This window comes from Pagrus pagrus (assembly GCF_965226575.1).
Source record: "Pagrus pagrus genome assembly, chromosome: 8".
NCBI classification, from domain to species: Eukaryota; Metazoa; Chordata; class Actinopteri; order Spariformes; family Sparidae; genus Pagrus; species Pagrus pagrus.
The window spans coordinates 12,364,534-12,378,752 of NC_140192.1; the positions used below are offsets into that span (position 1 = coordinate 12,364,534).

General features: G+C 38.9%; 4 protein-coding genes across 4 annotated transcripts; 2 read left to right on the forward strand and 2 right to left on the reverse strand.

The window, feature by feature from the left end:
- Positions 1-2,068: 2,068 nt before the first annotated feature.
- Positions 2,069-5,382, reverse strand: LOC311261432 (uncharacterized protein). Its single transcript, XM_084360043.1, has 2 exons — positions 5,106-5,382; positions 2,069-3,614 (listed from the first exon to the last, which is right to left on the reverse strand). Exons 1-2 carry the CDS (start codon positions 5,275-5,277, stop codon positions 2,620-2,622), a joined length of 1,167 nt encoding a protein of 388 aa, XP_084216169.1. The 5' UTR covers positions 5,278-5,382; the 3' UTR covers positions 2,069-2,619.
- A 536-nt stretch (positions 5,383-5,918) lies between these two features.
- On the reverse strand, positions 5,919-8,200 carry LOC311261433 (uncharacterized protein). Its single transcript, XM_084360044.1, has 2 exons — positions 7,958-8,200; positions 5,919-7,272 (listed from the first exon to the last, which is right to left on the reverse strand). Exons 1-2 carry the CDS (start codon positions 8,130-8,132, stop codon positions 6,569-6,571), a joined length of 879 nt encoding a protein of 292 aa, XP_084216170.1. The 5' UTR covers positions 8,133-8,200; the 3' UTR covers positions 5,919-6,568.
- Positions 8,201-8,952: 752 nt separating this feature from the next.
- LOC311261225 (uncharacterized protein) lies at positions 8,953-10,953 on the forward strand. The gene is made up of 2 exons (XM_084359714.1): positions 8,953-9,235; positions 9,398-10,953. Exons 1-2 carry the CDS (start codon positions 9,064-9,066, stop codon positions 10,288-10,290), a joined length of 1,065 nt encoding a protein of 354 aa, XP_084215840.1. The 5' UTR covers positions 8,953-9,063; the 3' UTR covers positions 10,291-10,953.
- A 309-nt stretch (positions 10,954-11,262) lies between these two features.
- LOC311261127 (uncharacterized protein) lies at positions 11,263-13,919 on the forward strand. Its single transcript, XM_084359522.1, has 2 exons — positions 11,263-11,961; positions 12,119-13,919. The coding sequence occupies exons 1-2, from the start codon at positions 11,790-11,792 to the stop codon at positions 13,054-13,056; spliced, it is 1,110 nt and encodes a 369-aa protein (XP_084215648.1). The 5' UTR covers positions 11,263-11,789; the 3' UTR covers positions 13,057-13,919.
- Positions 13,920-14,219: the final 300 nt, after the last annotated feature.

Here is a 14,219-nt window from a genome sequence, read left to right on the forward strand (position 1 = left end):
TGCAGAGAAAAGCAGCAACGTAAAAAGTAAACATACTGTATACAGAGGACAGATGACACTGTGATGTATGTATTATGGAGCTGACATCATCTGAGTGAAATAATGAATAAATCCTCCCTGTAATATTAAAATTAAAAATCTTATGAATCATATCTTACATGTACAGAAGGCTTTACAAAAACCATTCAAAATGCTACAGAGTTCACATTGTATTTATCTTAGCCCGGTCACATCACTGTTGACACTGTATAATAAACACAGCCCTAACATGTTTTTAAAAAACAAGGTGTCTGAACTAAAGTAACTGCCCTGCCACATCTTGGTATTTTTAGAAGCAAAGTCCAGTCCAGCCACCCGCAGTGATGAATTACCACCCTGCCCTTTATTCTTATCTGCATCAACAAGGTCCCCCCAGTGGACGTCTGTCTCAGCTGACATCTTTGATCATCATCCCATGACATATATTCTTTATACCGTGAACTTTTGCACAACCCATGATGAAGAGGTTTGCACAAAACTGTACAGCTTTGTAGGTCTAAAACATGCATACTTGTTATAGTATTTCCTTTAATTTTTATTGTAATTTTTGTGTTCTATATTTATGGTCTCGACTGCTGCAGTAATTAGCCTTCATTTTTTTTTAATGCACTGAACACCACGGCAAATATTTCTGTCTACTACTGCACTGATATTTTTGTACATTTTGTTTTTGTTTGTAATAAATGCCAAAACACAAAAGGCTTTTTGTGTTGACAATAACTGAAATGAACAAATTGAATGAGCTTTCAAAATTCAGAATCAATGTAAACCTCCAACAACTGTGCAATGGTGAATATATGGGTAACTAAATATATAGATAGAAGTAATTATTTCGGTGTTTACAATTTTAACAACGTGCAATATTGAATTTGCAAGGAAACAAATGAAATATATAGGATAAATGCCAAAAAGGGTTTGAACTAAACCTTGAGAAAGGGGGAAATACTGCCTCCTATTCGCTTTAAGCAGGTGGCTGGACATTACAAAACCTACAAATAGTACAGTACTTGAGTAAATGTACTTAGTTACATTCAACCACTGGTTAGTTTCCACAACTGCTTGTTGTCAACAAAGTTGTCTAACATAAAGACCAATGGCCGAGTTCAGGTTTCTGGCAATGTTTAAGATCTGTCAATTATTGTCAAGTTTTTATCGACCCTCAGGAGATAGGACCGAAGTATTATGGCGACTTCCGCATGTAACGAGGCTTCACGTGTCTAACACGCTTTGTGACAGTAGTAAGTGTAATACAGTGTAATGCCACTAACAATTTGGACACATATATTTATGCCTATTTAACAACATGCTGATCCCACTCATCACGTTATCTTCTCGAAAACTAATGTTTTGTTACACCTGTTAAAGTGGTTCGTCTGGAAGTTGAGGCTCGACATAGCTGAGAAAAATAACACATGACTTGACCAATACCTGCGACTGTTTAACACAGAATTGGCTTCATTAGAAAAAAAAGATGAATTTTCCCAACCTGTCCGGTGTAACTTTATCTCAGGCGTGAAGACAGAGTCCAACAGTCTGCGTTGACGAGCGATTTCTGCCTCGCAATTTTCCAATTTCTTCTCAAAAACTCCCAGTATTTCTTGTGCGGCCGCGGTTAGCCGATCACAGACAAACTGTCTCATACTTTGAGCTGAAGACATTGTTGAACTGAGAGTGAGATACTTCTTCCTGCAAAAACTTTTATCAAAGTATTTGCGAAAACTGGACTGGCCAGTTCTCTGTTTACTTCCGCATGAAAAGTTCTTCTTCTACTTCTTCTTCTTCGTCTTGTTCGGCTTCTTGTTCTTCTTCTTCTGATTTTATTGGTGGTTGCCTAACAGCTTCCGGCCTCATTACCGCCACCCAGTGATCTGGAATGTGGACTCATAATTTACCCTCTTTCTAATGTGTCTATAAAACATGAAGAAATACAAAAAACAGCTAAAAAAAATAATAAAACGAGATAAAATACAAAGTACTTCCCTAAAAAATCTTTCCATGTGAACAGAAAAAAAAACTAGTTCAACATTAATTGAGAAGACGAATTATGTAATTTATTGGATTCAAGTTTGATCACAAAACCATACAGATTACAAACAAGCTTGTTTGGAGATAAGATTTCTGACAAGTACATCCAGCAAGCTGCATCAGGGACATCGGAAAATTAAAATCAAGAAACTGGCTACAGTCTACTCCAGTTTCGATGTAGGATTGGATAACTGTACATGACGTAACCTTCATATGAACTGCAGTGTGATGTTTTGGGGGACGTTTGAGCAAAGGTTGATAAGTATACATAAAACCCTCACGCATGAGAGCATGTTTAATGTGAGATAATAATAATAATAACAATAATAATATCTGGACAATCACACAAAAGTAATCTGATCCTTTCAGGGGAAAATGTACTAACATGTTGAATTTAACAAGCAATGCAACAGTAGAAAATAAATCAATCTAGGGATTAGAGTTTTGATGACTTGACTTTCTGCAACATGTCCAATATGGCAGTTCGAGGTGAGTCCCAATACTGTAATCTTACTTAAGTTTTGTTTTTTTTCTGAACATTTCTAAAAAGAAATTTCAGCGCTGCTGTTTTGCCCATTTATGGATCATCTTGTGTAATTTCAATTTTCTGTGCTGAGCAAAATTCTTCCCACAAAGGTTGCATTCAAACGGCTCCCCTGTATGGACTTTGGTGTGTATTTTCAAACTTGCGTTGGCTGCAAACATTCTCCCACACCAGCTACACTTATAAGGTTTCTCCCCCGTGTGGACTCGGCCGTGAATGGTGAGAGTTGAAAAGCGAGAAAACCCCTTCCCACAGTGGACGCAGCTGTACGGCTTCTCTCCTGTGTGAATTCGGATGTGCCTCCTCAGATCTGTGCCGCGGTAGAACTTTTTCCCGCAGGTGATGCAGGAGTGGGACTTCTCACCTGTGTGAATTTTCATGTGACTGATGTAGCTCGACTTCCAGCAGAATTCCTTTCCACAAACTCCGCAATTGAAGGGCTTTAACCCGGTGTGACTCATCATGTGTGTCTTCAAACGTATCTTCCGGGCAAATTCTTCCCCACAAGTGTCACATTTGAAACGCTTTTCATTGATGTGGGTCTTTTTGTGATTTCTTAACATCAAATTATCATTAAACTCCTCAGGGCAAAACACACATTTGAAACGTTTGTTCTCCGTTTTCTGATCACTACTTGCATCCTCTTGGTTTCCTCTTTCAGGGTCTTGGCTCGTCGCTGTGTGAGAGTTGTGAGAAAGGTGGTGGTCACAGGGTTCTGATAGGCCTGAGCCCACTGTGTCAGATTCAGATTTTATAGCTTCAACTGAGATGATGGTCAGTGGCAGTGGATCCAAAAGTAGGGTTTGTTCTTCACTGCAATCACTTCCCTCACAAGTGGGTCTAAACTTGAACAAATCACTCTCCTGCTTCAGTACAAGCTGCTCCTCCTGTTCCTCTTTAATCTGTGGAGGCTCTGGGTCCTCTTGGTCCAGACTGGAGTTCCTCTCCTGAACACAGAGCTGCTGGCCATCGAGAACCTTGTCATCACAGACAGACTGTGATATCTCTGAAGGGAAGGACAGGAGAAGCACTCTTAGTGGTTAATTTAAAGCAGCTCCAATCCATAGCTACACACATGTAGTGTCGGGAGAAACTTCTCAGACCCTTTGAATATGTAAACATAGCAATACCACAGTGTGAAAACACCATGACAGGACCCACATTAAACATTTCACTTACAGGTGCAATTTGTAAGTTTTCTTGTTTGAAGCATTCAAAAATTATCCAAATCATCAACAGAACATCTTTGTATTGTACAATACATCTTTGTATTGTGTAAGAGGGGTACCTATTAAAGTAAGCATGCTAACTAGCTTGCCACTAGCCATAGGCTAGGCTATCTAACAAGGCGATGGTCAAATAGTAAAACACCAACAATCCTCCGCTGCTCTGAGCTCCCACTCTCGGCAATGCCAGCTAATGGGTAATTCCTTGCCAAATTACCTCAGGCTTCCCACTTCATGACATAGATTTTCTGGATAGATTAAATGTGAACACTTTAATTAAGTTCATGGGTCCTTGAAAGCACTTGTAGCTGTACTCCTGATGCTAGGTTTTCATTTTTTAAAGTTTGGCCCTATGCTGGATTTCAGCATTTTAGTGATTTCCTGTATGTGTATTCAAAGTCTCACCGATCACTAATTTTTCACTGGATTGGATTGAAATTTGTCCCGAACATCGAAGAGACTCTAAGGAAACTTGGCAACATTCATTCATGTATATAGTTGTTGCTGAACTGTTATAGTAATCAATAAAGTAGCAGGAAGGCTTTTTTTTTTTTTTTTGAACGAAAAATCTGTCATTTTCAAAAAATCATATCTCCACTAGTTTTCACTTTACATTGCTGCATTTTACAAATGTTTCAAGGAAGTTAAAATAATCCTTCTTGGGAAAATCTACAGTCAAAATAACCTGAAAAGTGTTTGTTTTTTTCAGCTCTGAAGCTATATCTAACTAGATCTATGGCACTCAAATTGTTATGCAGGAACAAATAACTAGATGTGACAGATCTACATTAATAATACTCAGAACCAACATTTGGTTGCAAGAAAGTGAAAACTAGTGGAGATATGAATTTTTGAAAATGACATTCTTCATTCAGGTAAAAATTAAAAATGACTTCCTGTAACTACCAATTCATAACTTAAATAGTATTGAGCACAGATATTGGATTTTACAAGGTCCCGTTAATTTAATAGCAGTTTCAACATGATTCTTTATAGAAAATCCGTGACATGCACTGGGAAAAGTTCTGGATTTTGGTTGAGTTGGCATGGGATGACCCCAATAAAACCTCTAGCTGCACAGCTAACTGAGCTTACTAGCTAACGTCTGCTACAGTTAACAGCAGTTACCAGTTACTCTGGTGATATGCTGCCCCTATAACCGTGAGCATTAGCTTATGCACTTTAAAAGGTAGCTTCAAATAACAAAAAGCTGAACATTGTAAATTCACGTAATCCCTCATGTTATTTATTAACAGAGGCTTATTACAAACCTATCCTGTGTAGTCTTATCTCCGGCTTCAAAACGATATCGAGTAATTTGCGCTGACGGTTGATCTCCTCCTCGTACACTTTCACTGTTTTTTCAAAGACTTCTAATATTTCCTCAGTTGCAGCAGTCAGTCGCTCATTTACAAACTGTCTGAGACACTGCACGGAAGACATTTTGAGGGAATAAGTTAAGATACTTCAGATCATTTCACTTCAACACCTCAGTTGACTCCGTGATACTGTAAGTGACGCTTACTTCCGCCGGACACAATATGATGTTACTCCGATTTAAAGGGAACGCGTCGCTTTCTGTTGAAGTTTCCTCTGTGGCAGCAACATGTTCATTTTAGTCAACAACAAGACAACATGAGGGCGTAAAAGATGACAACAAATACTGAATGTGCGTGGAAATTTACCTCCACAAATATCACAAATAATCACAAAGAAGCCTTGCTCTCAAGTATAATTAACTGCCGGTATTCAACCAATAAAAGCAAAAGAAATATTCAAAGAAAAAGTTGATTAACAAACCACCTTAAGAATCAAACCATCTTAAGAAAGTGTAACTCAAAAAGAATAAAACTCTAAAATTTTGTTATCTTAAATATCTCTCCACAGCAGAGCCATAAAAAGGATGTTAGCAATAAGGAGGTCATGAATCCCCCTGAACACACAGCTTAATCCTCAGAAAACCACAAAGATGTCCAGTTTTCTTTATTCAAGGGATAAAGACGGATTCGTCATACTTGACCTTTTTAGTAAACTTTATATCAAGGTCTAAATGGTGTTACAAGCCTTCTTCAGAGTGCCAAGAATACAATGCTGTAGCCTTTATTGATTAATTATTTTGTTTACTTAAAAGCATATGTAATGTATCAAATGTAAACCAGTCTAATAATACCAAATCAACTTAATAACCGCAATGTGCGAGACCCTTTTTTTGGGTAGAATGTAAACTCCCTGCTTGTTGTCAAAACCCAGACTTTTCTAAGCACTTAATTACGTCATGTCCTCCAAGTCCTCACAATGGATAAGCTGTTCTGCAATTTTGCTTGTGACTTCATTGATTAATTATCAAAACAGTTGCTGATTCATTTTCTGCTGATTTATGTTTTATCACAGGTTTGAAACCGACATACAAACTTTCTCAAACACTCGCAAAATGCATTTTTACTTAATTGTTACATGTAGTTGAAAATACTGCTCAATCTTTAACACTTTTACTTTTATTTCACCTTATAAAACTACATTTTTTCTGTATAAGAATAATAGCACATCTATTTAATAAGTCATCTTATTCTACACTTAATGCCTGTGTGTCAGAGAAATTCAAGCTGTACTGCAGGTACAGATTTTTAAGGACACCCAAGGTTTATTAATCTCTAACAAGCCCATGATATCATTCAGTTTAAAAAACAAAGGAAATAACAGCCTTAACCATTTCATTGTGTCTACTATTTCCAACTTAAGTATGTAGAGTCATGTGCTGCTTCAGGTTTGAGCTGGTGGTGAACGCTCTTTCACAAGTTTTGCATTTAAAAGGCTTTTCACCCGTGTGGATTCTGTAGTGGACTCTCAACGTTGTGCTGACACTAAATCTTTTCCCACACAGAGAACATTCATAAGGCTTCTCCCCAGTGTGCACTCGCAGATGCCTCTTGAAAGATGAGCCACAAACAAACTCCTTCCCGCAGTACTTGCAGCTGAAAGGCTTCACGCCTGTGTGAATTTTCCTATGTATTTGTAAGTATTTCCTTATTTTGAAACTTTTCCCGCAGATGGTGCACACGCACTGCGTCCCGCCTGTTCTAACATGCTGGTCGTTGTCCCTCTCTGGATCTGTGTCTACAGAGCTCTTTTTTTCCTTTCTTTCAGAGTCAGATTGCGTCCCCTCATCTGGAATGCTGGTCTGAGGTTCTCTCTCTGCTTCACTCCAACTTTGGTCCAAAAGTAGAGTCAGATTTTCACTGTGGTCACTTCCATCAAAACCAGGACTCAACTTTAACACTTCAGTCTCCTGTTCCTCCTGATGGGTGCAGACTTCCTCCAGTTCCTCTTTAATCAGTGGAGGCTTGGAGTCTTCTTGGTCCAGACCGGCGCTGTTCTCCGAGTCACACTGCTGCAGGTCAAGGAGAACCTCCTCCTTACAGACTGACGCCTGTGGGAGAGCTGAGGGGAAGAATAAAGAAAGTACTCTTTAGTGTTAGGGTCTCCATGCATCCACAGCTACGGAAATGACCCTGAAAATTACCCACGACAATCGCATCCATCAAGAAAATGGCTCAACATATTATTCAGTATAGTATTCAGTAAATACAGTATATGAAGTAGTAAAAACCAGTTAATCATCTACATTTAAATACAACATACACATTAATAAAGCAGTAATATTAGTTAGATACAATAATGAACACTAGTGCGGTGCATTTTACTGCACAATGAGTACTTTTACTTTTAATACCTTAATACATTTTGCTGATTATACGCAAGTAATGTTTTGATTGTAGGACTGTTGCTTGTAATTGAGGTAAAGGGTCTAATACTCTACTATGAAAAACAAATAAAGAACATGTTACACCAAACTCATTCTCTTATTATCTTCCCGGATTTCGTTGTTAAAAGTCTGAATTATCTTGTTTTGAACGGCTAATGAAGGTAAGTTAGCTTGTTAGCTCGTAGATCTGTCTCAGTGTTACCCAGTTGGTATTATTACTTGTCAGGCCGTGTTGTCTTCTTTCTGTCCTGACCTTGTTCCTACTATTCTACTATCAAGTTTAACCACTTGAATAAGAATATAAAGACATTTCTGATCCCAGTTTTCATCAACCAGCCTTAAAAACACTATTTTACAAACCTGTCTCCTCAAGTTTTATGTCGGGCGTCAGTCCGCCCAACAGTCTGCGGTGACGAATGATCTCCTCTTTGTATACCAATAAAGTTTTTTCAAACATTCCAAATATCTCCTCAGCAGCCGCCGTTAGTCGCTCGTTGACGAACTTCTTCAAACAATGACCTGAAGACGTTTCCATTGTCAGACAGACAAAACAGACAGCTTCACCACAACCCTGTTCTCGGTGTTCTCCGTCCGCACGTCAGTTGTGTGTTTCTGTCGGACTCCAAATAATGTTACTCAGAACTTCCGGCAGACGCTTTTGCGTTACACTGCCATCTTGTGGTGCTAATTGGTTATTGCACACTATAGCTGTGTGCCAAATACGTCGTAGGCAGGTTTGGAAAAAGTGTGTTCACACTGTAAAAAGACATTAATTGGAGGTGTAGAACAGGTGTTGTATCGAGCTCTGTGTCCTGACAGCTTGGAGTATTACTGTCAGATACTGTTCCCCCTCTGTTCAATATGAAAGGAGGCTCACACATCTTTCAAATTCATACTGCTGACTTCTTTCCCCACAACAGATAAGTCCTGTGATTTTCAGGCTGATATCATTAAATTTGACCATTTACAACAGGGGGAACGCATCCTGACAGCTTATTTTATTACTGTCAGATATTGTTCCCCCTCTGTTCAATAAGGCAAATAATATAAAAGATTGTAAAATACCATTTTGTTTCAGTAAAAACTGCTCAGTAAACTGCATCGTCTCGCACAATATACGTCAACAAAACCAACATGGCCGTCAACACGGCAAATCATTATTCACAGTAATGTCTTTATGTGGAAGGATGTCTGTTAGTCAAAAGTGATACACAGGACTATCAACACGCGATAAAATTAGGCTTTATCTTTGCTGTGATGTTAAACATCCTAGTTTTTAGTAAAATGTCATCAAGTTGAAAGCGGAACAAATAAAAGCTCCAGCACTTCCACTGTCGGAACTTGTGAGCGTGACACCCAGCGGAAGTAAACATACAAACGCTAGTAGCGCGTTAGCTGCATGAATATATTGAGATGGTACTATAGTCTCCGCTCAGATAATAATTTAATTTGTATTAAAAACAACAATGTCTTCAGCTGAGTGTTTGAGAGACTTTGTTAGCGAGCGACTAACTGCTGCTGCTGAAGAAATATTCGGGGTTTTTATTAAAACTATCGTCGAGTACGAGGATGAGATCGACCGTCAGCGCAGACTGCTGGATGTTGTTTTGAAACCGAAAATAAAGTTAAACAGGACAGGTTTGTAAACGGATTTATTTAATGACACAAAACAGCAGAAATCGATGAATGTAACCCCCGTTGTTTGAATTTATACTTGCACTGTAATTTGCTCACGTCTGCATATTTCTTCTTTTCGTCATCACAGTAATGTCCTTTTTATTTTGTTCTCTGTCCCTTCAGAGCTCCGACAGCAACATGACTGTATGGAGGAGGAGGTTCTCTCTGACCAGCAGCCCTGTGACCAGGAGAGGAACTCCAGTCTGGACCAAGAGGACCCAGAGCCTCCACAGATTAAAGAAGAACAGAGGGATCTCGGCACCAGTCAGGAGGGAGAGCAGCCTGTACTGAAGCTGGAGACTGATACTTTTATGTTGACTCCTACTTATAAGGAAAGTGACCCCCGTGAACCAGAATCAAAAAGTGACCGCCAGCTCCTCTCTGAGAACAGGCATGTAGCTGAGAGCCAGGACCAGAAAGGGGGCATGTATGGAGACTCCAGACCAACTACAAATACAGAGCCAGAACCAAAGAAAACACATCCCAAAAGCAGAAGTCAGGGTATCGATGTATTCAGATCAAACTTATCAGAGATCAACCCGAATATGCACACAAGTGAGAAGAAGCAGTATTCCTGTGAAGCATGTGGGAAAGCTTTTAAGTACAAGTCCCGATTACGTATGCACATGAAATCCCACACAGGTGAGAAGCCATATCCGTGCAATACCTGTGAGAAAAGATTTGCCTGGACAAAAGACTTGAGAAAGCATGTAAGAATCCACACAGATGAGAAGCCGTATTCATGCACAACGTGTAGTCGAGATTTCAAACGTAGCAGCACCCTTGTAGAACACATGAGAACCCACACAGGTGAGAAGCCGTATATTTGCAAAACATGTGGGAGAGCTTTTGCACGTAGTACTCAGGTGACAGTTCACATGAGAAGAGCCCATACTGGTGAGAAGCCGTACCTTTGCAAGATCTGCGGTAAGAGGTACTTTGAGAAGTCTGTACTGACCACGCACATGAGCGTAAAACACAAAAAGCAACATACAGGGGAGGAACCATCCAGCTAAAAACCCCTGAGGAGACAAATTTTCATCTGTGAAAACGTTTTTGTTTTTTTTTTTATTTTAAACAAGTTTTTTGCCCCCCATGTTTGAAACCTGGTGGGAGAAGAATTTTGGCAGGAGAATTGTTATCTTTTTCTATTACATGAGTGAAACCAAGTGGGGAAAAAAGTTTTTTTGGAGGAGAACTTTTTTTGTTCTGTTTTTATTCTGAAACGCACATTTTTCTGAGTTTGTGTTTGTAATGATCATTTCGACCACAAGAGGCTGAAGTGCAACACCACCCTATGTTCTAAATAGGACTAACATTGTGTGTTAGCAGGTTAGGTAACATGAGTGTCATGTCTTTCTTTTGGCTATGAATGTGTTTATAATTTGCACTAATCTGCCCTCAGTGTCACAGGTGGAATATTGAGTATTATCAGCAATGACCCATACAGGCAAGACACCATGTGTAGGAGATTTCAGGTCTGTAAAAATATGTATGACATCACCGTGCCTTAGTTCTTGAGCACATAACATAAGTTGGAGCAACAGCATTTCTCAGAACAACAACTTTGGTTCAGGTTAGGTGCACAATAGTGGCTGTAACACTGTTATGTGGATGACTGACTGTCGTGTGGATAAGGGCATTTGCCGAACTTAATAAAGGTTCATTTTTCAAAAGACCACCATTTTGTTTTTTGTCAGTAGTTCTAGTGTGAATTCAGTTCAAAACAAGGAAACAATACTAAAGACTAAAAATATCACTTTTGTACTGAGATAGTTGTTAAGATGTGAGCAGTAGAGTCCCCACTTTTTAACCTAAAACATTCATATACCATGACAGCTAACATGCCATAGTTAGTTCATAGGTTAAGATAATTAAAAATATATAATTGTATATTATACATTGTGTGCCAATGGGGACATGCAAAAATATAAATGTGTAAGGAATTACACATATGTTTGTCAATTCATAAAAGATAATTTTGCAATTTGAGAGTCACATTTTGTTGGAAAGATTGTAGATTACCATTTAGTTTTGTGTAAAAACTGTTCAGTGTTAAAAAAATGTTTTGAATAAACCTTTATTTAAGAAAGATCAATTTACAAGGAGTCCAGGTAAATCAAACAGTAGCACATGCAATCAAATCTAAGTGAAAATAAGATTACATCGAGGACATAAAGCAAGACAATACAAATAAACAGTACAAACTGCTCAGTACACCGCATCGTATCGCACAATATACGTCACCAAAAGCAGTATCAACACGCGATGAAATTAGGCTTCATCTTTGCTGTGATGTTTAACATCCGGGTTTCTAATGAAATGTCATCAGTTGAAAGCGGAACAAATAAAAGCTCCAGCACTTCCTCTGTCGGAACTTATGAGCGTCACACCCAGCGGAAGTAAACAACACAAACGCTGGTAGCGCGTTAGCTGCATGAATATATTGAAGTAACTGGAAGATGGTACTATAGTCTCCGCTCAGAAAATAATTTAATTTGTATTAAAAACAACAATGTCTTCAGTTGAGTGTTTGAGAGACTTTGTTAGCGAGCGACTAACTGCTGCCGCTGAAGAAATATTCGGGGTTTTTATTAAAACTATCGTCGAGTACGAGGAAGAGATCAATCGTCAGCGCAGACTGCTGGATGTTGTTTTGAAACCTCAAATAAAGTTAAACAGGATAGGTTTGTAAACGTATTTATTTAATGACACAAAACAGAAGAAATCGATGAATGTAACCCCGGTTGTTTAACTTGCACTGTAATTTGCTCACATGTCTGCATATTTTTTCTTTTCGTCATCACAGTAATGTCTTTTTTATTTTGTTCTCTGTCCCTTCAGAGCTCCCACAGCAACATGACTGTATGGAGGAGGAGGTTCTCTCTGACCAGCAGCCCTGTGACCAGGAGAGGAACTCCAGTCTGGACCAAGAGGACCCAGAGCCTCCACAGATTAAAGAGGAACAGAGGGATCTCAGCACCAGTCAGGAGGGAGAGCAGCCTGTACTGAAGCTGGAGACTGATACCTTTGTGTTGACTCCTACTTATAAGGAAAGTGACCACAGTGAACCAGAATTAGAAAGTGACCACCAGCTCCTCTTTGAGAACTGGCATGTAGCTGACAGCCAGGATCAGAGAGGGGGCATGTATGGAGACTCCCGATCAATGATACATGAGCCAGAACCAAAGAAAGCACATCCCAGAGTCCCAAGTCAGAGTATCGATGTATCCAAATCAAACTTGTCAGAGACTGACCATAATACGCACACAAGTGAGGGGAGGCAATTTTCTTGTGAAGCTTGTGGGAAAGTTTTTAAGTTTAAATCCCGATTACATATGCACATGAAAACCCACACAGGTGAGAAGCCATATCCGTGCAATACCTGTGGTAAAAGATTTGCTCGGACAGAAGACTTGAAAAAGCATGTAAGAATCCACACAGGTGAGAAGCCGTATTCATGCACAATGTGTGGTCGAGATTTCAGATTCAGCAGTTCCCTTTTAGTCCACATGAGAACCCACACAGGTGAGAAGCCATTTATTTGCAAAACATGTGGAAGAGCTTTCGTATGTAATGCTCAATTGACAGTTCACACGAGAAGAGCCCATACTGGTGAGAAGCCGTACGTTTGCAAGATCTGCGGTATGAGATACTTCGAGAAGACTGTATTGACACGGCACAGTCTAATACACGAGAATAAAAATATGGGGGAGGAACCATTGATACGGCACAGTCTAATACACGACATTAAACATGCAGGGGGGGAACCATCAAGCTGAATGTTTCCTATTTAAAATATATTTTGCTGGTTATATATCTGTACTTTTACTGAACATTTTGAATGTACCATGAATTACACTGTGGTATTTCTAGTTAATAACTTGAATACTTCCTGAACCACTGCTTCTTTGTTTCTTGTATGCACAATCCTTATTTGTGAAGTTACAAAAAATCATGTTTGTAAGTCACAAAGTTCAAGTAGCTTTAGCTGCATACACTACTTGAAGTAGCTGTAAGACAATACTGTTGTCATAGCATTACTAATTATATAATTTTTAATTAAAGGGGCTCTCGAACTTTAATGTTGTGTTGAAATGTTTTTGTTCATGTTAGCCCAAGGCTTGAATAGGCAACTGAGAGAGACGCAAAGGCCTCATTTTTTATGACACTCACGCACGGTCATTAATAAAGTGATTAATACGCGTAAATTGCTACAAATTGTTACACAGAGCAGCTTTAAGAACAATGTCCTCAATTGGTTATTTGAGAGTTTGTCAATGAGCGACCAACTGCTGCTGCTGGAGAAATAGTTCTTAAAACTTCAATGGTCACAGGAATATGACTCATATATGATCATATTCAAAATACTTGGATTAATCTGCTCAGATGTCTGTCATCATCACATAGGTAAACTATTTCTTACATCTTTTGTCTCTCCAGTATGGAAGAGGATTAGGGTTGAGTTTGGATTTTTTACCCGATTCTGAAAAAAGGCAGAACTCATTTCTCTCGATCTTCTTTTTCTTCTGTATTTCATGGATTTCTGATGATGATTAAAGGGACACTATGTAGTCTTGGAGTCTTGCAATATTTACAATATGATTGTCGAATAATACAAACTCATAACTAAATAAATAAACTGTTCTTGGAGGAAAATAAGGTCTCTGTAACACTGAAGCCAGAAAGGTGGCAGGGTCTGCCACATACAAACAAAGTAGAACAGTATGAAATTGTGTTGTCCTTTAAGGTCAGTTTGTTAAGCATTAATAAATCCGTCAATGAAGATCCCTCTCTTCCATGATGATGTCCTCAAATATATTGTTCCGTCTACAAACCAAAGATATTCAGGTTATGGTCATTGAGGAGCAAAGAAACCAGAAAATATTCCCATTTATGAAGCTGGAATCAGAGAAGTTTGACTTTTCTTCTTAAAAAATTACTA

Bases quoted from the DNA above. Each gene is read 5' to 3' on its own strand.
- LOC311261127 (XM_084359522.1), top strand. From the start codon at position 11,790: ATGTCTTCAGTTGAGTGTTTGAGAGACTTTGTTAGCGAGCGACTAACT. The intron at 11,962-12,118 runs GTTTGTAAACGT...CTGTCCCTTCAG, and splicing joins AATAAAGTTAAACAGGATAG to AGCTCCCACAGCAACATGAC.
- LOC311261432 (XM_084360043.1), bottom strand. From the start codon at position 5,277: ATGTCTTCCGTGCAGTGTCTCAGACAGTTTGTAAATGAGCGACTGACT. The intron at 3,615-5,105 runs GTTTGTAATAAG...CCTTCCCTTCAG, and splicing joins GATAAGACTACACAGGATAG to AGATATCACAGTCTGTCTGT.
- LOC311261433 (XM_084360044.1), bottom strand. From the start codon at position 8,132: ATGGAAACGTCTTCAGGTCATTGTTTGAAGAAGTTCGTCAACGAGCGA. The intron at 7,273-7,957 runs GTTTGTAAAATA...TCTTCCCCTCAG, and splicing joins CATAAAACTTGAGGAGACAG to CTCTCCCACAGGCGTCAGTC.
- LOC311261225 (XM_084359714.1), top strand. From the start codon at position 9,064: ATGTCTTCAGCTGAGTGTTTGAGAGACTTTGTTAGCGAGCGACTAACT. The intron at 9,236-9,397 runs GTTTGTAAACGG...CTGTCCCTTCAG, and splicing joins AATAAAGTTAAACAGGACAG to AGCTCCGACAGCAACATGAC.